The sequence below is a fragment of the Physella acuta genome, unplaced genomic scaffold, assembly GCF_028476545.2.
Source record: "Physella acuta isolate Inbredline_101_S28 unplaced genomic scaffold, ASM2847654v3 ptg000381l, whole genome shotgun sequence".
Taxonomy (NCBI): domain Eukaryota; kingdom Metazoa; phylum Mollusca; class Gastropoda; family Physidae; genus Physella; species Physella acuta.
This window is the reverse complement of record NW_026731900.1, coordinates 46,160-69,917: the sequence shown is the minus strand read 5'-3', so window position 1 is coordinate 69,917 and position 23,758 is coordinate 46,160. Positions and strand designations below refer to the sequence as shown.

General features: G+C 40.0%; 3 protein-coding genes and 1 long non-coding RNA gene across 6 annotated transcripts in view; 2 read left to right on the top strand and 2 right to left on the bottom strand.

Annotated features, from left to right (window-relative positions):
• The window catches only part of LOC131942013 (synaptotagmin-1), a 48,144-nt gene extending 33,491 nt beyond the window's left edge, over positions 1–14,653 (bottom strand). For 2 of the 3 annotated variants that reach the window (XM_059301665.1, XM_059301664.1), the window contains exon 1: positions 14,510–14,653. The gene's annotated coding sequence lies outside the window, so the exon portion shown is untranslated. Of the gene's footprint in view, positions 1–4,672; positions 5,129–14,509 lie in introns of those variants that run through there. The other variant, XM_059301666.1, reaches the window with a different exon arrangement.
• Positions 14,654–14,785: 132 nt separating this feature from the next.
• Positions 14,786–15,872, top strand: LOC131942023 (uncharacterized). Its single transcript, XR_009386699.1, has 3 exons — positions 14,786–14,840; positions 15,605–15,689; positions 15,816–15,872. It is a non-coding gene; the product is annotated as an uncharacterized LOC131942023 (long non-coding RNA).
• Positions 15,873–15,971: 99 nt separating this feature from the next.
• LOC131942017 (acetyl-CoA acetyltransferase, cytosolic-like) lies at positions 15,972–20,740 on the top strand. Its single transcript, XM_059301674.1, has 9 exons — positions 15,972–16,091; positions 17,264–17,398; positions 17,516–17,697; positions 18,696–18,813; positions 19,029–19,172; positions 19,258–19,380; positions 19,552–19,706; positions 19,861–19,971; positions 20,110–20,740. Exons 1-9 carry the CDS (start codon positions 16,049–16,051, stop codon positions 20,287–20,289), a joined length of 1,191 nt encoding a protein of 396 aa, XP_059157657.1. The 5' UTR covers positions 15,972–16,048; the 3' UTR covers positions 20,290–20,740.
• Positions 20,732–23,758, bottom strand: part of LOC131942015 (unconventional myosin-VI) — a 28,976-nt gene continuing 25,949 nt past the window's right edge. Inside the window, exons 29-30 of the mRNA XM_059301673.1 lie at positions 23,310–23,510; positions 20,732–22,611 (exon numbers count right to left, since the gene is read on the bottom strand). Coding sequence (XP_059157656.1) covers positions 22,421–22,611; positions 23,310–23,510 — 392 coding nt within the window. The 3' untranslated portion in view covers positions 20,732–22,420. The remainder of the gene's footprint in view (positions 22,612–23,309; positions 23,511–23,758) is intronic.

The window sequence follows — 23,758 nt, the reverse complement described above, 5'->3', positions numbered from 1 at the left end:
TCTTGATGCCAAGTGTTTAACAACAGGGTTAAACAGTGTAACAAATTGTTAACCGCAAGTTAACCGCAAGTTAACCGCCAGCTAACCGCCGTCCGACCGTGACAACACCAACAGCAACAAGCTTAACCCGTGACCACACCAACAAGTTTAACCCGTGACCACACCAACAAGTTTAACCCGTGACCACACCAACAAGTTTAACCCGTGACCACACCAACAAGTTTAACCCGTGACCACACCAACAAGTTTAACCCGTGACCACACCAACAAGTTTAACCCGTGACCACACCAACAAGTTTAACCCGTGACCACACCAACAAGTTTAACCCGTGCCCACACCAACAAGTTTAACGTAGCCCACCCTTACATGTCCCAGCCTCAGCAACAGTGTAACCAGCACTGACGTCTCAATGAAAAACGACACAACTACCAGTTACCATGTACACGTCTATCACTGAGGTGTGTAGGAAGGGATGCTACTTCAAACAGAAGCAAACACGTCAATGTACGGGCAGCACAAGATCAGCCAGCAGACAGTACAACACACAACAGCGTGGGTCACTTGACTGTGAGTCGAGATTTTTAACGCCAGCTTCAAACAGCGAGAGTGTGCCCATGGCCTCAGCAGTTGAAATGCCCCAGAATTTCATCCCGGCCAGAGAATCCATCAGACTGTCAAAGACCATGACATCTGCTGCCCAAAGCACGGAAACAAGAGACGATTATTGGGAAACCTCGAACCTAATTCGCTGCGAGACCCCACCCCCTTCTCAACCCCCTGATTAAAGCAGTTAGATCTGACTAGCCCCACCAAAACTTCGGTTTTATATTTCACTATACGGACATTTGAAGACTATTTCTGTGCACGTAAACATACAATGGGATAAGTCACCACCGGTTATTTAATCGTATCTTTAGAGGATTCAGTTTAAATTTTCAATTTAAAAAAATGCCGTTTTAATTTCCCTTTGCCAATATTACCTCCCTTGTCGCGAGGATGGAAAAAAAAGAGCGGTCAGAAAAGATTGAGACATTTTTAAAACGCTGAGATTTGAAGCTGGATATGTGCACATACAGGACGACAAGAGGCCTGTATGGGCTTCATGTGAACTAGAGATACAGGGCTGGAGGCACATATGGCCTTATTTAAGCTATGTAACATGTGACCCCTGACCCCTGTCACACATGTGACCCTTGTCACACATGTGACCACTGACCCCTGTCACCTATCTGACCCCTGACCCAGGGGCGTAGCGAGGGGGGGGGCGGGGGGTGCGGACCGCACCGGGTGACACCATTTAGGGGGTGACACCAAGGCAAAAAATAGCAAAATATATAGAGAAGAAAATCGAAAGTTTGAGGGGGGGGGGGTGCAAATCGAAAACTTGAGGGGGGGTGCAAATCGAAAGTTTGAGGGGGGGGGTGCGAATCGAAAATTTGAAAGTTTGTCCCTGGGAAGGGTCTCTATGCCTCTGGGGAGGGGGGGGTGACACCATTAAGTGCCGCACCGGGTGACACCCGACCTCGCTACGCCACTGCCCTGACCCCTGTCACCCATGTGACCCCTGTCACACATGTGACCCCTGACCCCTGTCACCTATCTGACCCCTGACCCCTGTCACACATGTGACCCCTGTCACACATGTGACCCCTGTCACACATGTGACCCCTGTCACCCATGTGACCCCTGTCACACATGTGACCCCTGTCACCCATGTGACCCCTGTCACACATGTGACCCCTGTCACACATGTGACCCCTGTCACACATGTGACCCCTAGAAAACCCCTACAGACGTGTCTCAGCAAAAAACTAATCTAAACTCAAGTCCCAGTGAAGGCAGACAAAACAATCTCCTGTGATCCGTTTTCGCCCAAATGCATTCTGGGAAGATTTGATTAGCCAGCTAGAGGCCACCGTCAGACAAGTGACGTCATCAAAATGGCGCGTAAGAACGTCTTCCGTTTTTGTTTTGTTTTTTCTTTTAAATGTACAGGTATCTGTTTTTCATTCTATCCTGAAGATATAAAATCGACAAATCTCAACATTTTAGACTTGCATGAGTCGGAAAAAAACACGTTGTTTTGCAATCTTTTCTGTCTATCTATCTGGGTATCTGTCTATCTGTGTGAACACGATCACTTGAGACCAGTTTCATTTATGCCGACAAAATTTCATAAATATTAGATTTTATATTTGTGTGCTTCTGTCAATTTTTGAGCAATTTCCGATAGCCGGAAGTGGTACTTTATTTCCACGTACCGTATCAGTTGTAAGAAATGTTATAAATGTATTTATTTAGTCCGACCCCAGTGGGAGTGCCACGCCGACCCTGTTACAGAAGAATTTACAAAACAGTAGTCCTGTAGAGAAGGCAACGTCCACTTTATTGTACAAGAAACAAGAGAAACATAAAAACGGTAGATAACGATTCCATGCACAAAGAATAAAAAAAACGAAACAAACATCCCACACGGCCCCAAATATATTGCTTCAATCAGTGGCGACAAGAAGCAAAATAACGCTGACAAAACAAATCAATAACGCTGACAAAATTATTCAAAATAACGCTCTTAAATTAAAACATAGCGACACTTTAAATCACAACAATGCTGCTATCAAATCAGTTAGAAACAACGCTGTCGAACTAACTCACATCAACGCTATCAAACCAAATAAAAAAACAACGCTAACTAACTCACAAGAACACTATCAAACCAAGGAAAAATAAACGCTCTCAAAACTAGAGTTATGTTGTGAAGGGAAAATTAGAAACAAAATGGCCGACACTTTTTTGCTTATAGGTTTACAATTTACATTCGTCTCACAATAAAGTGCTTTAAATTTTTTATTTAAAATTAATAAAAAGTTAATTCGAGCTCTAGTCACTTTGTGTTAGTTCGCTCAGTTTTTGTGTGGTACACAGAGCTATGAAGTAGATCAAGGAATATATATATATATATATATATATATATATATATATATATATATATATATATATATATATAGTCATAAAATGAGGTGACCCATTGATTCGATGGCTGGCACACACTACGCTAGGTTTCAGACTTTAATTGATCTATCTTGTGAGGACTAAGGACAAGAATTGCAGACTATGACAGGTTTAAGTGGTGTGTCTTGTGTGGACTAAGAACTAGACCACGCCTTACAATATTTAAACAAGAATATGGGATCAAACGACAAAATATTAGACTTGACTTGAGCAAATACACGGGACATGGGTGGTGTAGACAGTTTGTATGCTGTTTCTGATAATATAACACCACCTTTCTACAAAGACACATACATAGTAGACACATACAGCACATATATATATATATATATATATATATATATATATATATATACATATATATATATATATATATATATATATATATATATATATATATATATATATATATATATATATATATATATATATACAATATGTATATTAGTATTTTAGATAGATGAAGCTGAAAATACATGCATACCACTAAGACAAAACTACATTTAAGTATTTTTGAGAAGCGCTAATAGGGCGTTTATTGGAGATTTTGGTATGTGTGATCAGTATGTGTAGTTATATGTGATGTTTATATGACCTGTATTGATGTATGGTGTGGCCTGTAGTGATGTGTTATGTAGTGGCTTTGTATTGGTGTGTGATGTGGCATGTATTGATGTGTGATGTTGTGGCATGTATTGATGTGTGATGTTGTGGCCTGTATTGGTGTGTGATGTTGTGGCTGTTGTTGATGTGTGATGTTGTGGCCTGTATTGGTGTGTGATGTTGTGGCTGTTGTTGATGTGTGATGGTGTGGCCTGTATTGATGTGTGATATTGTGGCTTGTATTGATGTGTGATGTTGTGGCAGGTGTTGATGTGTGATATTGTGGCTGTTGTTGATGTGTGATGGTGTGGCCTGTATTGATATGTGATATTGTGGCCTGAATTGATGTGTGATGTTGTGGCTTGTATTGGTTTGTGATGTCGTGGCTGTTGTTGATGTGTGATGTTGTGGCCTGTATTGGTGTGTGATGTTGTGGCTTGTATTGGTTTGTGATGTTGTGGCTGTTGTTGATGTGTGATGTTGTGGCCTGTATTGGTGTGTGATGTTGTGGCCTGTATTGGTGTGTGATGTTGTGGCTTGTATTGATGTGTGATGTTGTAGCCTGTAATGATGTGTGATGTTGTGGCAGGTGTTGATGTGTGATGTTGTGGCAGATGTTGATGTGTGATGTTGTGGCCTGTATTGGTGTGTGATGTTGTGGCAGGTGTTGATGTGTGATGTTGTGGCAGATGTTGATGTGTGATGTTGTGGCCTGTATTGGTGTGTGATGTTGTGGCTTGTATTGATGTGTGATGTTGTGGCTTGTATTGATGTGTGATGTTGTGGCCTGTATTGATGTGTGATGTTGTGGCCTGTATTGATGTGTGATGTTGTGGCCTGTATTGGTGTGTGATGTTGTGGCCTGTATTGGTGTGTGATGTTGTGACTGGTGTTGCTATGTGATGGTGTGGCCTGTATTGGTTTTTGATGTTGTGGCAGGTGTTGATGTGATATTGTGGCTTGCATTTATTCATTAATTAAAACCACTCTAGATACATTAAATGAATGTTTAATAATTTATTTAACACAAATGTGATATCAGGTTGTTCAACTTACCTGCGTGTTATAGTAATCGAACCACTTTGGAATCCAGGTGAATAAAATAAGAACGTATCACTAGATGAACGTATCACTAGAAGAACGTATCACTAGATGAACGTATCACTAGAAGAACGTATCACTAGAAGAACGTATCACTAGACCAACTGGCCACTGACTGGTCTACTGACAATAAGGGAGTTAATCCATCACCGTAGCGATGTCCTCCGGCCTGCGAGGGAAATCTTTCGTCTAATCGATACACTGCTAGGTCTAGCGGACACACTCTGGCACCACGGTTCCAGACACAGGTACCGAGCCGTGGGTCGAGGGGGGGGGGGCACACGAGGGCCCGTGGCACAGGAGAAAGTGTGACAGTGTCACAGACACGAGGAGGAAATGACAGTGACAGTAATGTGTTGTGATAACGTCAGCCTGTGTTGTTCCCTGGGATGTCCCAGTCTTAGAACTATGGAGGGAGATAGCGCTGGGGTGGGGTGGGCAGGTCTGCCGATAACGCGGCCAGAACTACGGGGGCGGCGTGCACGGGTAGCAGCTCGGCGAGGGGGGGGGGGGAACAACAAGCAGCGTCACGTGACCGATGCGACACTCCTCAGTGCGGTGTAACTTTACATTGCTGCTACATGCGAGGCCAGCACGGTAAGAACTGCAACGTGCTAGCCTAGATGGGTAACAAATGATAGTTGAGCTCAAGTGTAGTTTAGTGTTACGAAGTGTAGTTAAATGGGATGGAACTCGGTACAATTTGACGAGTTTTATAGCAGTAAAGTATAAACTGACTCTACACATTCTGGACTACACATATCGTGTATCAGAAGACAGAAGGCAATAGATGGACTATCGTATGTTGTGTATCAGAAGACAGAAGGCAATAGATGGACTATCGTATGTTGTGTATCAGAAGACAGAAGGCAATAGATGGACTATAGTATGTTGTGTATCAGAAGGCAATAGATGGACTATCGTATGTTGTGTATCAGAAGATAGAAGGCAATAGATGGACTATCGTATGTTGTGTATCAGAAGACAGAAGGCAATAGATGGACTATCGTATGTTGTGTATCAGAAGGCAATAGATGGACTATCGTATGTTGTGTATCAGAAGATAGAAGGCAATAGATGGACTATCGTATGTTGTGTATCAGAAGGCAATAGATGGACTATCGTATGTTGTGTATCAGAAGATAGAAGGCAATAGATGCACTATCGTATGTTGTGTATCAGAAGATAGAAGGCAATAGATGGACTATCGTATGTTGTGTATCAGAAGATAGAAGGCAATAGATGGACTATCGTATGTTGTGTATCAGAAGATAGAAGGCAATAGATGGACTATAGTATGTTGTGTATCAGAAGATAGAAGGCAATAGATGGACTATCGATCTACTAAAGGACAGTACGTGTGTTAGCACGGTGGACGCTGGGTGGGCGGGTGTGGTGTGGGGGACTGACAACTAGGCTAGCGGAGAGGGTAATGCTGCGGTGGCAGAATAATAAAGATGCAGCAATAATAAAGATGCAAAAATATTTTCACTTGCAGAAGCGCAAATAAAATTCTACAGAAATCACATAGAATAAAACGCCAATGAGAAGCACGTCAAATTAATTATGCTAATCAATTTCGATTCATTAAAATAGTGTTTTCCCTTGAGACAAAGAGAACTTCGTGGGCGGGAATTTTTTTTTCATGTGCAACAAATCACTCAGTTTCTCATCCCGAGCAGGACACAATGTTTCTCAACTCCGTGAAGAAGGTAGGAAGGTTCGTACCATTCAGGAATCAACACAGTCGTACACCATTCAGAAAGAAGAGTAAAAGGGAGGGTGAGGCGACTTAGGGTAGAAAATAGAATGACGGGTAGTGGGGATTTAGGGTAGAAGATTGAATAGGAGGGTAAACCAGCAGAATACCAACTTGGTGCAGTAGGTACCTTACTGCTGCCTTACTGCTGCCTTACTGCTGCCTTACTGCTGCCTTACTGCTGCCCTACTGCTGCCCTACTGCTGCCCAACGATACACCCCAGAATTGGGGAAATTTTTTTATTTACAGCTAACCACTGAGTTGATTATGCAAAAAATAGACACCTGAAGTTAACCCATTCAAGTAGAGGCTCACTGTGGGAAGATGACGTCGATAGAAAGACTAACCTCTCGTCCGCTCACTCGATGTGGTCTAATTAACCCTTGAACAACCGTCTCTTATACAATCATGATTATAAACTGGTCTAGTTAACCCTCAAACAACCGTCTCTTTTACAATCAAGATAATAAACTTGTTTAATTGACCCTCAAAGAACTGTCTCTAATACAATCACGATAATAAACTGGTGTATTTTCACCCTCAAACAACCGTCTCTTATACAATAACGATAATAAACTTGTTTAATTAACCCTCAAACAACGTCTGCTTTACAATCACAATAATAAACTTGTTTAATTGACCCTCAAAGAACTGTCTCTAATACAATCACGATAATAAACTGGTGTACTTTCACCCTTAAACGACTGTCTGTTTTACAATGACGATAATAAACTGGTCTAATTAACCCTCAAACAACGTCTGTTTTACAATGACGATAATAAACTGGTCTAATTAACCCTGAAAGCACCTGCATCTGATGCATGTCAATTGTCCAGCGATGATCGAGGAAATAAAATCTTCACGTAATTATCTGACAGTTTTATTGCAGGTTTTAGTGACAGTATTAACGACGCTCAGCTGAACGCTATGAATATGATTATTTCATAAAAATTCTTTTTGTCTGTACTGCCTTAACTCGTTCAGTTCACTAAATGAACATTTTGTCATCCCCCATCCAACACAATGGAAATATTGGACGATGCTAGTGCTATTTGTTAACCAACGCTGCGCTAGAATGTCCTCGTTATTCAGCTAATTAACCAATTAATTAGCCACATTGTAGCGTGGTTAAGTCTGTTCTTGACAGCACTTTTCAAAAAACCAAAAGTCCTTAACTCAGTGCAAGATTTGTAGATTTTGTACAATTTTATAAACCAAAACGTCTTTTTTTAGTTATTTGATTCGAAATTAAAATTGTGTCCTTCTAACTAATATTTGCTTAAACCCAGGCATTTTCTTAACTCTAGTGTTTTCTTAAGTCCCTGGTTTTTTCTTAACTCTATTTTCATAACTCTCTGGTATTTTCTTAATTCTCCGGTATTTTCTTAACTCTCCGGTATTTTCTTAATGCTCTGGTATTTTAACTCTCGGCCAGGAGAGCGCCATAATATTTCTCTACCTAGAGCCATCAGTACAGGCCAGGAAAATGTCTCAGCCTCCGAACCAAATTAACTTTGCTCACAGTGTCAGAGCTGGGGTTTTATGTTCGTCTCCTTGCCCTATCTGGGCAAAAATCGATTTCTTCAGACCTGGCCTTTTTCGCTTATTTCTCGAAAATCTGTTTCAAGTTTTTAAAAAAAATTCTCCGCGCTGTTTTAAAACATCGTCCACGGTGACAAGGACATTTTTGTATCGGAGATTCTGTTTTAATCTTAAAAGCTGGGCTAATGCCCGGGACAAAAGCTCTTTATGAGACGAGAAATCTGGGCTGCTATTGTATCTTCAGTCTGGCACTAAAACTTTATTGATATGTACCGGGGCTGTCAGTCAATGTGGCATATTTGTGGTGTACCTATCGGCCAATGTGGCACATCTGTGAGGTTACTTCAACTTATGGCCCTTACTTGAGGCTACCTCAAGTTCAGCTATGAACGATTTAATCAAAGAAAACCAGAGACTAATTTGTATAAAACCTGGCTACAGGGTTGGAAGATTTGGGTCGAAAATAGAAGGCGACAAGAAGGGGGTAACAATTCGACCTTCGGGGGTGGGGCTATTGTATCGTTAGGGGGTGGGGCTGATAACTGTTGGACCGTCAGGGGGTGGGCCTGATAACTGTTGGACCGTCAGGGGGTGGGGCTGAGAACTATTGGACCGTCAGAGGGTGGGGCTGAGAACTGTTGGACCGTCAGGGGGTGGGGCTGAGAACTGTTGGGCGGTCAGGGGGTGGGGCTGAGAACTGTTGGGCCGTCAGGGGTGGGGCTGAGAACTGTTGTACCGTCAGGGGGGGGGGGTGGGGCTGAGAACTATTCGACCGTCAGGGGGTGGGGCTGAGAACTATTCTACCGTCAGGGGGTGGGGCTGATAACTGTTGGACCGTCAGGGGGTGGGGCTGAGAACTGTTGGGCCGTCAGGGGGTGGGGCTGAGAACTGTTGGGCCGTCAGGGGTGGGGCTGAGAACTGTTGTACCGTCAGGGGGGGGTGGGGCTGAGAACTATTCGACCGTCAGGGGGTGGGGCTGAGAACTATTCTACCGTCAGGGGGTGGGGCTGAGAATTATTCTACCGTCAGGGGGTGGGGCTGAGAACTGTTGTACCGTCAGGGGGGGTGGGGCTGAGAACTATTCGACCTTCAGGGGGTGGGGCTGAGAACTATTCTACCGTCAGGGGGTGGGGCTGAGAACTATTCTACCGTCAGGGGGTGGGGCTGATAACTGTTGGACCGTCAGGGGGGTGGGGCTGAGAACTATTCTACCGTCAGGGGGTGGGGCTGAGAACTGTTTTACCGTCAGGGGGTGGGGCTGAGAACTATTCTACCGTCAGGGGATGGGGCTGAGAACTATTCTACCGTCAGGGGGTGGGGCTGAGAACTGTTTTACCGTCAGGGGGTGGGGCTGAGAACTATTCTACCGTCAGGGGATGGGGCTGAGAACTGTTGGACCGTCAGGGGGTGGGGCTGATAACTGTTGTACCGTCAGGGGGTGGGGCTGAGAACTATTCTACCGTCAGGGGATGGGGCTGAGAATTATTAGACCGTCAGGGGGTGGGGCTGAGAACTGTTGGGCCGTCAGGGGTGGGGCTGAGAACTTTTGGACCGTCAGGGGGTGGGGCTGATAACTGTTGGACCGTCAGGGGGTGGGGCTGAGAACTATTGGACCGTCAGAGGGTGGGGCTGAGAACTATTGGACCGTCAGGGGGGTGGGGCTGAGAACTATTAGACCGTCAGGGGGTGGGGCTGAGAACTGTTGGGCCGTCAGGGGTGGGGCTGAGAACTGTTCTACCGTCAGGGGGTGGGGCTGAGAACTGTTGGGCCGTCAGGGGGTGGGGCTGAGAACTTCAACTGGAGGTCAGACGACCGTTGGAGCTTTAAAAACTGTTGTATTTTAGATGAATAAGGGGGTGGGGTAGGGGGGGGGACTAAATTGTGATCTGTCATGTAATACCTGATGTGTTGTATGCAGAGTTTCTTCATGGCAAATATATACTTTTTACAGTGTCCGCCCCGCTGAAGAAAGTCTACCGCCCCCCCCCCCCCCCCCCGGAGAAAAAAAGTCTGGAAGAAACACTGGTTGTATGTCATGATATATCTCGGCACGCATACCACAGATGTGTTGGATAATGTGACAACTTGATCAGTGATGTGTTGGATGTTGTAACATCACTGTCAGGGATGTGTTGGATGTTTAAAAGACCAAAAAAGAAATGATGGTTGTGCTAAGAAAACATTACAGAAACACTCAACATCATAACGTTATAATGGTATTTGTTGACCTTTTGATTACAAAGTAATCGATAAACGTGTATGCAGAAAGAAGCAACGTATCACACGTCGATTGTTGGTGAGTTTTTGATTACAATCGCTCACATCTGCTGATTCGTGTAGAGGTTTGGTGCAGTTCCCGCCACTTAGCGCAGAAAATCGTTTGGTGCAAATCGAAGTGAATTTGGAAACCAGGTTTTGATTGAAAAGTCAGTTCAAGGCGAAGATAAAAACGTCAATAGCGGAGAAAATTAAAATAATTGTTTACAAAATGTTTGATCGAAGTAAAATGAGTTCAATCGATGAACAATCAGACATTGCAAACAACACATTGTCTGATTCTTCAGCAATGTATCGCCTACATTTAGCACTTTTATTTTTCCATGGGGCGAATATTATACTGGACAAGGGTCTTTCATGGGGTCTCATGTTGTACTGGAGTGAGGGCCTGTTATGGGGTATAATGTTATACTGGACAAGGGTTTTTCATGGGGTCTAATGTTATACTGGAGTGGGGTCCTGTTATGGGGTCTCATGTTGTACTGAAGTGGGGTCCTTATATGGGGTCTAATGTTATACTGAAGTGGGGTCCTGTTATGGGGTCTAATGTTATACTGAAGTGGGGTCCTGTTATGGGGTCTCATGTTATACTGAAGTGGGGTCATGTTATGGGGTCTAATGTTATACTGGGATGGGGTCCTGTTTTAAAAAGGTCTCATGTTATACTGAAGTGGGGTCCTGTTTTGGGTCTCATGTTATACTGAAGTGGGGTCCTGTTATGGGGTCTAATGTTATACTGGAGTGGGGTCCTGTTTAGGGTGTCATATTGTACTGATGTGCTGAATGCCACAATATAGGTGCCTTCATTAACCAGTCGTAAGACGGCGTGCTGTTGTCGTTTGGTACAAACACCAGTATGTGATTTATCAATGTTGTCGGTTTACGGCAAGTATACGACAAAACTCAACATGTATGTGACAACAGGGACACTCAACTCATACAGGTAAAGAAAACCATAACACTCGACATACAAGTAAATCACACAATATACATGACGGTCTGGATTATAAAGTTTCAATTGACGTGAGGATGACAGTGTTTTCTTTCCGAATGTACTGAATAATTGAAACAGCCAACCCGCTAAACCAAGCTTTGTGTCTGATTGGTCAATACTTCATACCGCCCATAATTTAAACCAACTTAGCCACCAACTAGTCTAGTACCAAACTTTAAACCAACCTAACCACCAACTAGTTTTGTACCAGACTTTATACCAACTTAACCACCAACTAGTTTTTTACCAAACTTTAAACCAACTTATTTACCAATTTGTTTATGTACCAAACTTTAAACCAACTTAGCCACCAACTAGTTTTGTACCAAACTTTAAACCAACTTAGCCACCAACTAGTTTTGTACCAAACTTTAAACCAACTTAGCCACCAACTAGTTTTGTACCAAACTTTAAACCAACTTAGCCACCAACTAATTTAGTAACAAACTTTAAACCAACTTATTTACCAACTAGTTTTGTACCAAGTTTGAAACCGTTTGACCACCAGCCCTCCCAATAGTGCACGTGAAATATACCAGGATGGTCTGAATGGACGCACGACTCACTCGGATCTCCCAGCCGTGTTTTCTAGGCAATATTGACCTCTCCAGCAAACTTCTTGTCAATCGATGTTGCCATGGAGACGGTGACGTCCACGGCCAGGATGGGAATTGTCGGGGGGGGGGGGGAGGGGGGGAGTCTAAATATGGCAGCATTATATCGTAGTTCTGCTTTGGAGAAAAATGATTAAATATAGAAATGGGAACCAGTGAGGCAAAGTTTGGCTAAGTGTTGTTTTCTTTCAAATTGTATGTTGGGATGTTGGGTTTTTTATACATGTATAGATGTACACTTTGACATGGTTGGGGTGTTGGGGTTTTAATACATATCTGGATGTACACTTTGACAGGGTTGGGTTGTCTGGAAGTGGGTTTAAACTCCCAGAGAGACGGGGAGAGACGGGGAACCAACAGGCGGCTGTATCAAACAACTGGTTTGTTTCTGGTGCCATGTAAGGGTGTGGGTTCAATCCCCCATCGTAGCAGGGTTGCCACAGAACACATCTACGCCGTTTTCATCTAATGACTCGGGTTTTTGACGGCCGTCCTTTGAGAAAGGGATAAGCCATAACAGATCACCAAGTGTGGGGTGGGGGAGGGGGGAAGAGTGCTGAAGAAAGGGAAGATTTGGTGACCGAGCGTCTTTAATGGGGGTGTGGTGGAAGATGGCTGGGGGGGGGGGGGGGGGTTGGGTTTGGGTGGGGGGGGGGGGGTGCCAGCAATAGAGGCACGAGCCAGAATATGACCAGCAGACCAGCGAAATAAAAGTTGATCCTATACATTGGCACGACTCCAAGTAACGCCGCTGACGTCATCAGAGCCTTTCTTCATTCATCAAATCGATCGTTTATAGTTAATCGGCTCTATCGTGCAAACAATTCAGCCAAAACAAAACACAGTCACTCAATCACACACTCACAGGCTACCACACGCACACACACAAAGTAAAATCACTCACACACGTTTAGCTAAGCCCCATCTGTCCACATCCTACTGTTTTTATTCAAACACTTTATGACGGCAAGCACAGAAAATCTTTTAATATGTATACAAGGATTATTTTTGTTATGAAAAGTAAAAATCGAAGATTTGTCTTCGGTGTTCAATAATACAAAAATAGAAAAACGCATCTTTTCTCTTGTAGAGAAAGCAGAAATTTTTAGATCAGATGCAAGTTATTGTGGCCTTGTGTGCGGTATGGACCAGATTACTGACATTGTACTGACCATACAATCGCTGACATTGTACTGACCACACAATCACCGACATTGTACTGACCATACAATCACTGACATTGTGCTGACCACACAATCACTGACAGTCTGCAGACAACACAATCACTGACATTGTGTCTGACCACTTTTTTTTGGAGTCACACAACCAGTGTGTTTCTTTCAGACTTTGTTCTCCGCTTCTCTTGTGGAGGGTCGGGCGGACACTGGTGATAGTATATATTTTCTATATAAATTATATTTTGTTCGAGAAAGGGGGGGGGGGGCAGTAGAGATACTTGTCAGAAACAACAGAGGCGTAGCGACCTCTCGCGGCGCCCGGGGACAAAACTTCGATTTGCACCCCCCTCAAGCTTTCAATTTATTTTTCCAACCCATTTTGGCGCCCCCTGAGGTCGGCGCCCGGGGACATTTGCCCCCCCCCCCCCCCCCGCTACGCCTCTGAGAAACACTGCAAACAACTGATGTAGAAAACTGTTAAGTCCGCAAAGCCTCGCCGGCGTGTAATTCAGTAATGCATCTCAGATAATACTCAGATTGTCTCAGATAATACTCAGATTGTCTCAGATAATACTCAGATTGTCTCAGATATAATACTCAGAGTGTCTCAGATAATACTCAGATTGTCTCAGATATAATACTCAGATTGTCTCAGATATAATACTCAGAGTGTCTCAGATAATACTCAGAGTGTCTCAGATAATACTCAGATTGTCTCAGATATAATACTCAGAGTGTCTCAGATAATATTCAGATTGTCTCAGATATAATACTCAGCCTCTGCTGTCATATAGGTAAAAACAACAACAACCATGCATAGATCTGTGAAGAAATGGTTTAAAACTATAACCACAGTCCCAAATTATTCCAGTCATCCAGACACAGCTTAATTCGGTCAAGTATTGTGTCTCTCAATGTTTATCTTTCATGTAACCAATCAATATTGGGTACACGACATACAGATCTAGACGCGACAATCTACGTTTGATTACAATATGCAGCAATGATGAAGATTCGATCACAAATAGCCTGCTATTGTTTCCTATGATATTAGGGACACCACAAGGTAAAATCGATAACACATTCGGCCACTAGGATTTACCCAGGCTAAGCTAATTTTCACCATCTCGTGAGAACCTGGATGAAAAGATTGGGCTAAATCTAGATCTAGATCTATATGGTTTTTGTAAGTTAATTAGTCTCACAAATTATATTAGCTGTTACTTATTATTGAATTATCATCTAATATTACAATTTACAAATTATTTCTAATGATATTACAATAAGGAAACAATAGATCATGCAATCTAATATCGAGTGTATTGTTTTTCATGTGCTTACTTCAAGAAAACAATGTGTTTTAAAATGCGCCCTTAACTACAAAAATTGATTTTCATTTAAATTAATTTAACACACAAGTTACTTACCTCGGCCTGCGAGATGTGTCGAAGTACTATTTAATTGACACACAATTTGCACGATAAACTATAAGCTAAACCTTCGTCAATGCATTACTGACATCTTTCGCCCATGAATTTCGGACGACAATACATCCTACCATCAGATGTCGCTCACTTCTAATGCTTGTATTGATCGACCACCATTCTAGCATAATAAATATTAGAATTCCCGATTGTTGTTTCGCTTTCTTTTCAAAATGGGGCTCATTTATTTTTAAGTTTAAAAAAAAAGTATAAAGTGTAGGGGAGACTGCTCTAACTTCGACCGGGTTCTAACTTCGACCGATTTCTTAGTATGGTCAGAAAAAAAATTATTAAAAATTTAATAATTGCCATTGGACAAAATAAATTATATATTTAGTAACATATCTGAATTGTGGGGGATTTTCTTTTTTTAAGGTCATGTCTATTTTTAACCGTTTCTGCGCTTCTGATCGGCAAATATAAGGCACAACTCGTCAGTGAATTTTATCACGTGAAAATCACGAATTGAGATTTTGCTGTCTTAGGAGTGTCGTGCTTCACAATGCTCAAAATACAATTAATTCATACAATAAAATTTAAAAAATTAAAAAAGCGTTTGTAAAAAAGGCAGTCCTATATGTGTGTATTTTTATTTTTTTAATTTAAACAAAAATGTAAAAAATAAATTTGAAAAACAAATCGGTCGAAGTTAAAACCACTTGAAATTGGCATAGTTCTAACTTCGACCGACTGAAAAACTTGACCCTAAAACATAACTTTGCATGTACTATCACGTTTATCTATAGTTTTATTAAATAATTTAATCAGCTGAGCATTTCTTTTTCATTATACTTAAATATAACTGAAAACAACACAAGATGACATAATTATTGAAGGACCTAACGATCTATGTCCCCATCCTGCCCTTTCTGTCCCATCTCCAGCTGGTTTAAATATCATTATTGCGTCTCCATTTTTCTACAAATTAAATATCATTTGTACCATAACATAGATCTGCATATTGTTTATTATAATGCCCTAATCTATTTACAATTTTAGGCCTTTTCCCATATGAATAAAACAATAATGTATATATAGGCTTATAGCGGTCGAAGTTAGAGCAAGCCGCTGGTCGAAGTTAGAGCAACCCGGTCGAAGTTAAAACCAAACAGAACGAAGTGGGGTCAGTGTCTAGCCTTGCATATAGCATTTATATTCTCCGTTGTGATTGGTTAACTATTTATACTGAACCAATCAGCAAATGATAACGTTTTTAATAGTGAAAAAATGAAACCGCTATGTTGATTAGCTTACGAGTTATAACGAAGAGAAGCGAACCTACGGACCGGACGAAAACGAATCGGTCGAAGTTTGAGCAGTCTCCCCTACTCGAATTTCTTTCCTGGTCACTACGCATGCCTACTAAAAATCGTGTCATGAAATATATCCAATCAAATTACTTCGGTAGTTTTCACCGATCCTGTCGTACGATTGTTCTGCTATAATTTGTGTTTATTTTCTTATTCAAAACAGAAAGTTACAATGTCTGAAGTTGTTATCTTGTCAGCTGCAAGAACACCGATAGGTAATTGTAATCTAGATCTTTTAAAATTAAGCGTTAAATTATAGACTGCATAAATCTAGATCTAATGTCTGATTTAAATAAAGGATATAAAAGTTTATAATAAAATTAAAAGGCATAGCCTCCTACTAGTCCTAGTGGTGGGGTTTGGTACCTTCAAAAAGGTTAAAATCTACGGACCACTGCCTAGACCTAATCACGTCCTAATGGCACGGCCTATTCTATTGTATTACTCTTTTTTTTAATATTAGTATTAGTTTTAAAAGTTTAAAATAAATATTAAAAATTAAATTTTAGGCCTAACTATTTTAATCTATTCCCACATAAAAAAAGACTCACCAGATTCAATCTAATGATCTAATCTACAAAGATCTTCTAAGTTCCAGGATCTAGATTTATATTTAATATTATAATTTATAATAATTTATAATAATCTATATTTATATAATTCACTTCATGGGCAAGATGATGCAAGAGGACTATCTATAATTCTATTAGCTAACCCTCCTCCCAACCCCTCTCCTGCTCTCAAGGCATGCTCAACAGACCATTTCGCTACCATCCCCACCAGTCTGGTGAGCTGTGGGTGGTTAACCAAGAATGTTTACAATCGTAGTCGTAGAGCCGGGTCAAATTAGTGATGGCTATTAGGGGCATATAATTTAGTTTTTAAACAGTTTGAAACTAAGGGGAGGTAAGAAGTTCTGCTTGATCTTTTCATTGTTGTCTTTAAACTGTCACCACATACAGATGTTTTTGTGGGAGAGGGGGGTAGTATCAAATTCACAAATTATGAATGACTAAAACAACTAAATAGTGGCGTGTGTTTACCTTGCGGTCAGCTCGTGGTAATGGAATCATAAAGAATAAATCAATGGGGCAATAAATACCAATGATATTATTAATTAGTAATTGTAAGTACATATCTATTAGCTGAATTTGGCAAAAAAAAAAAAAAATGTCAGCTTTCACATAAATGGGTATGTCACATTGTAGGCTTACACAGTCTGCTTAGGGAGAGTTTGTTTTTACATTATTACTTACTCCTAGTCTCAGTCCTACCACATATTAAACAGAAACAAATCAAACTCACCACTATGTATTTGAAAAAAAATTGGCCTAATTGTAAAGTTTTGTTTTTCTTAAATCGAAAAGTATTGCATCAATTTTTATAGGTTCATTTAATGGAGCACTATCTGTGTTTGCGGCTCATGATTTGGGTAGTATTGCAATAAAAGAGGCCTTGAACAGAGCCGGCATCAAAGGAGATGAAGTGTCAGAGGTCATCCTGGGTCAAGTTTTGACTGGAGGTAAAATCTTCTCTTTTTTTTTCTCCAACTGAAAACTGTGACAGAATTTCAGTGATGGTTTGTAAATATTTTAAGTATTTCACACTTGTAAAAATGAAAGCATTTGTTTTTGCCTAGGTCAAGGTCAGAACCCAGCTCGTCAGGCTGCAGTGAAGGCTGGCATTCCATTCAGTGTTCCTGCATGTGGGGTTAATATGTTGTGTGGGTCAGGGCTGAGGTCTGTTGTTTTAGCCAGTCAAGCAATCAAAACAGGTGACGCCACCATTGTTGTGGCAGGTGGGCAGGAGAGCATGAGTAAGGTAAGGGCATTGCGTTGTGTTGCTGTACCATCAGCTGGTGTTGATACAGTTTTTGTGTTGTATTGCTGTACTATCAGCTGGTGTTGATACAGTTTTTGTGTTGTGTACCATCAGCTGGTGTTGATACAGTTTTTGTGTTGTATTACTGTACCATCAGCTGGTGTTGATACAGTTTTTGTGTTGTGTTGCTGTACCATCAGCTGGTGTTGATACAGTTTTTGTGTTGTGTTGCTGTACCATCAGCTGGTGTTGATACAGTTTTTGTGTTGTGTTGCTCTACCATCAGCTGGTGTTGATACAGTTTTTGTGTTGTGTTGCTCTACCATCAGCTGGTGTTGATACAGTTTTTGTGTTGTGTTGCTGTACCATCAGCTGGTGTTGATACAGTTTTTGTGTTGTGTTGCTCTACCATCAGCTGGTGTTGATACAGTTTTTGTGTTGTGTTGCTCTACCATCAGCTGGTGTTGATACAGTTTTTGTGTTGTGTTGCTGTACCATCAGCTGGTGTTGATACAGTTTTTGTGTTGTGTTGCTCTACCATCAGCTGGTGTTGATACAGTTTTTGTGTTGTGTTGCTCTACCATCAGCTGGTGTTGATACAGTTTTTGTGTTGTGTTGCTGTGCCATCAGCTGGTGTTGATACAGTTTTTGTGTTGTGTTGCTCTACCATCAGCTGGTGTTGATACAGTTTTTGTGTTGTGTTGCTGTACCATCAGCTGGTGTTGATACAGTTTTTGTGTTGTGTTGCTCTACCATCAGCTGGTGTTGATACAGTTTTTGTGTTGTGTTGCTCTACCATCAGCTGGTGTTGATACAGTTTTGCCAAGGCTGTCAACTAATGCATATACTATTAATTTGTTTAAATTTCCTTCAAAATACTTTTACTTCCTTGAGATTACATCTAGGATATAGATTAAGAATATTGAACTAGGGTTATATTATACCACTAAACTGTTATATTGCATTATTAAATGACTTGTAATAAATGTATCTTGCAGGCACCACATTGTATTCATTTAAGAAGCGGAACAAAGTTTGGAGATGCCAGTCTGGTTGATTCAATGATGCTAGATGGTTTGACTGATGCTTTCAATAACTATCACATGGGTATTACAGGTAGGCTATATATAGAAACAGGTTGGATCATTAAAAATAATTGAGGTGTATTCTTTTATTCTCATGTCATTTGTCGCTTGTATTTTTAGCTGAGAATGTCATTTGTTGCTTGTATTTTTAGCTGAGAATGTCATTTGTCACTTGTATTTTAGCTGAGAATGTCATTTGTCACTTGTATTTTAGCTGAGAATGTCATTTGTCACTTGTATTTTTAGCTGAAAATGTGGCAAAACAGTGGAACATCTCCAGAGAGGAGCAGGACAATTTTTCCCTCAACTCACAACTCAAGTGTGAGGCTGCACAAAAAAATGGAAGCTTTGATAAAGAAATAGTTCCAGTCATTGTGACATCTAGAGAAGGTAAACAACATAAAGATACTCACTTAGTCTTGTGTCTACTTTATTGTCTTCTTTGTTAGCACTTTTTCTTTTTTCTGACTTACAGGTGCTAAAGAAATAAGAAAAGATGAGTTTCCAAGGTCGGGGTGTACTCTAGAAGCATTCCAAAAACTTCGTCCAGCTTTTGTTAAAGATGGCACTGGGAGTGTTACAGCAGGAAATGCTTCAGGTTGTTTACAAGTTTTGTTGAGTTTCTAAACTTTTAAACATTAGTGCTTAGTTTTCCAATATCTAAAGTTTGTTTTACCTTTTAGTGGTTTTACTTTACAATCTGAGATGAGTGAATCTAAAGTACCTTTGGCTGTCTCCTTGCTTATGATGAAATGTAATTCTTCCCTAGGGATCAATGACGGGGCGGCTGCCATTGTTTTGTCCAGTCTAGAGGTGGCAGCTAGTCGAGGGGTCAAGCCAATGGCTAGAATAGTGTCCTGGGCCCAGGCTGGCGTTGACCCCTCTATCATGGGAACTGGACCTGTGCCAGCAGTAAAAAAAGCTGTAAGTCCTCTCAACTTTATCAAAAAATGCAATTACCTTTTCAGGAACAATATTTAATGTTACCAATTAACTTTCTCAACAAATCAGTTTTTCATTAGAGTAAACAGCAACCTTACTATGCAGTATTTCTTCATATTTTATTTAACTTCTCTAGCTGGAGAGTGCTGGATGGCAGATAGCAGATGTTGACCTGTTTGAACTCAATGAGGCATTTGCTGCTCAATCATTAGCAGTGGTGAAGGAATTGGGATGTGATGTTGATAAGGTAAATATGCATGGCAGGGTGTTATTATTTCACAGCTTTGCCCAGACTTGTTTGGTTTGTACATTTAAAATAACTTACAGTATCATGTTGTGCTTTGTATTGGTTAGTCTCAGGATCCTTTATTGATTTCCCTTGCAGGTGAATGTAAACGGAGGTGCAATAGCCCTGGGTCACCCAATAGGTGCATCAGGTGCCAGAATCTTGACCACTTTACTGTACGCTCTGCAAGCTCAAAACAAAAAAAGGGGGGTGGCAGCCTTGTGTGTTGGGGGAGGGATGGGGATCGCCTTGTGTGTGGAGAACTTGCAGATCAGTTAGATCTACACTTGACCACTCATCTATTTTATATCGACCAATCAGATTTTCATTACAGTGGAATAAAATATTTTTTTATGGCATGAAAGGAAGAAAGAGGGGAACCCATTATGTAAGGGATTAATGGATTTGTACTGATATTTTTGCATTAAAATGATATGATTTTATCCATTTTTATGTCATGCTTCAAATGAAAGAAAGGTGATATTAGTTTACAATTACAAATCACCTTTTCTTATTTAAAGCTTTAAAAATTTACAACAGGAAATTATGAATGTTTTTCAAGGTTTGGTCTTTTTTTTATCTTTGATTTTATCAGAATCTCTTTTAAGATATTTTCATAATATGTTCTACATATAGTATTATAATTGTTGGTTTCTTCTTTGATATTGTGGTGCATGTTTTGACTATTTAAAACAACTTTATATAAAAACACACAAACAAGGACTGAGATCAATTTATTTTTTATTCTTGAAGCCTGGAATGTGTTGTACAACATGAATAAATGATCACAAAATAGATTTTACATCTAAAAAAAGAATTTCTTTATTTTTAATATATCACAAATAAAACCTTGTGGTTGTTTATTTAGATAAAAAAGAACAATACCCCAAACATCACTTTTATAAATTATTACAAAATAGATCTATTCAAAGCAAACATTTAAGTATGTAATATATGGTATTTACTAAATTAGAAAAAAAGGTGGATTAGATTTTATTTGCTGTCCTGGCAATGTGGTTCAATGAATTCTAAACTACACTGATGTTTAAGTTCATACAAACATTCAAGATGGCTAGTTTGTTTACTTGTTACAAAAAAATGTAAGCATACAAAAATAGCAAAGGTATTCAGTCATGTGCAGCATACAATAAATCACATCAACACATGTTAGATAACTCCATTACACAGGAACACAAATCTAAAAATAGTTTCTTTACAACACAATGTGACCAATAAGTGAGATTTAAAAAAAAAAAAAAACTAAACTAGATTCCCCTGGGTAACTACATGTTACTCAGGCTGAAGGCAGCTGGTATGAAGGTTCACAAAAGAAATGTAATGCTTTATCTAGAAAAATAAAGATGCAGTCTTGCCCTCACAATTCTGAATCACCCGAAGTTGTATCACGCTAAAGTCTGTCTTACGATTTTAATGGCTTGTTTGCTATACAGTTTTCATGTTGTATGAGTTAATCATATGTAAAAACAACACTTAAAATAACATCCAATATAACAACCTTAATTGGCATTATAAAAATAAATTTAAACATTAAAATAAATAAATTTTAAAGAGACAGTTGTGCAAGCTACAACAAAAATAGTTTAAAACTTGCACCTAAAGAGTCAACGTTTATTTAGTAAAGCCAAGAATCCTTCAACATCCATCTTTGTTCCTGCCCACTTCACACGGTGCAGTCTATTTTTACCCTTTTTTTTTCTTTACAGCAAATTTGTATACTTAAAAAAATCTGGTCCCGATCCAAAACAATAAACATAATTTGGCCTACTTGCATAAATTATTTCCATGAAGGCAAAGTGGTGGGATATTCAATACTGAACACATTGTCAATTATGCCAAAATGTAAATGTGTTTGTATCAAACAAAACATGTCTGTCTTTAAGGTATAAAAAGCATGAGAAAAGTCTAGTAAACTACAGCATTGAATGACAAACAAGATTTGTGGTATAGTATGTGAGCTCTGAACTGAACAATAAATATAACAGATGATTGTAAGCTTTACTAATGATACAACACAACCCTAGATGTATTCTACCATGATAAAAAACATGATATTATAATCAGATGAGCATGTGATCTCAGATAGAGCGGACATGAAAAACTATTTCATTTAACAAACTACTTGCCTTAAAATATGTGTTGTGGAATAAAATTAGCTTTTAATTCCTTTAATTATAATTTGTCAACAAAAAATTTAATTATTTAGGTGCTGCTAAGTTTAAACTGGATTTTTTAAAAACGTTTGAGCTAGCTTGTATAATAATTGACAATAAAAAAAAAATCCATGGACTATTACTTACTTCCCCTTGAGAGAAGGACAATTAGTTTTGTGAGAGGAATGTTTAGTTGAATGGAATGTTATAAATAAACAGTTTCTCTGGCTAACAGTTATCTACTTTGTTATACCAAGTTTTTTCTGCAGAAACTTGGAGGTGATCTTCTTGGCATTAGCCTTCAGAACATTCTGTCCTCCGTGTTTGTTCCATTCTTCTTCAAATTCATTTTCCAAAACTTCAGCGCCTTTCTTCAGTGTCAGCCCTGTCTCCTCGATAGACAGCTCACACATCTGCATGTCATCAATACCTAGAGAAGATTTCACAACATGGAGGGTTCATTAAGTCAAGCTAGTGTACACAACTGTTCTAATTGTGGTATTTTGTGGTAAAAAAATACAAAATCAACTTGTATAAAAACAGTCAATAAAAATGAGCATATTGATGTGAACAGAATTATAAGGTGCCAGCATAACAGACAGATGTCTCTGGCTCAAATTATTTCTGGTCTTGTTAAAATTAGATTTTTTAAAATAATTTTTTGCTTGGTCTAATCTTTAGCCAGGGCCATTTGAACTAAGTGCAAGTCTTTGGGTGGGAGATCTTTTTGTTTAGAAAAAGATTTGTGTGTAGTGACTGAGCAGGTGAATGGATTATTTCTTGTGGTATGAATTGTCGCTATGAAAGCTTCTATGTCGTAACAAGTCTTCATCTTGTTGTTGTAAGGATAGGAAACTTTGTCTTGGTTGGGAAACTGAAGTGAATATGTTAAAACTAGACTTGTCTTTTCATGATTATAGCTGTAGACTGTTACAATGCCTTTGGCAGATTATTTCATCTAACTATGGCGGGTTGTGTGTTGAAGGTCAATAGCTATCTTATGTGGTAGCTACAACCTCTCACATGCAGAATGAGGACCAAGACCTAATTCGTATTTGTAACAGTCATGTTAATTGTTCAGATGAACTCATTAACCCCTAGCCATTATTTGTTAAACTCTGAACTAACCAGCCAGCAGCAGGATGGGCGTCTTGTCAGGATAGATCTCCATTTGTCTGGCTATCCACTGGCCATCAAAGTGGGCGTACCACATGCCATGTTTGGTCTCCTCACGGTACTCATCTGAGGGACGAGCAAATGGGATCCTGAAGTAGCGCTGCTGGGCGTTGGCTGGGGCTGACCCTCGGGTAGGGGGGGCAGGAGATGCAGCTGTAAAAACAAAGTTAGATGGTTGTAACTAACATCTGATTTAGAACGCTGAGGAAAACAACTATTTATTCAATCATGTAGTATAGTGTATAGATTTAATTTCAAAACAAATTCACCCAGTGTTTGTTTGCTAATTGGCTTAATTTGAACTGCTTTAACATCACTGAAGAATCAGATTAGGAGAAAATTTAATAAGAAGAAAGTTTAGCAATAGAATGATGAATGTCAGAAATAAAAAGAAAGTTTAG

Bases quoted from the DNA above. Each gene is read 5' to 3' on its own strand.
- LOC131942017 (XM_059301674.1), top strand. From the start codon at position 16,049: ATGTCTGAAGTTGTTATCTTGTCAGCTGCAAGAACACCGATAG. The intron at 18,814-19,028 runs GTAGGCTATATA...TTGTATTTTTAG, and splicing joins CTATCACATGGGTATTACAG to CTGAAAATGTGGCAAAACAG. The intron at 19,381-19,551 runs GTTGTTTACAAG...ATTCTTCCCTAG, and splicing joins TACAGCAGGAAATGCTTCAG to GGATCAATGACGGGGCGGCT.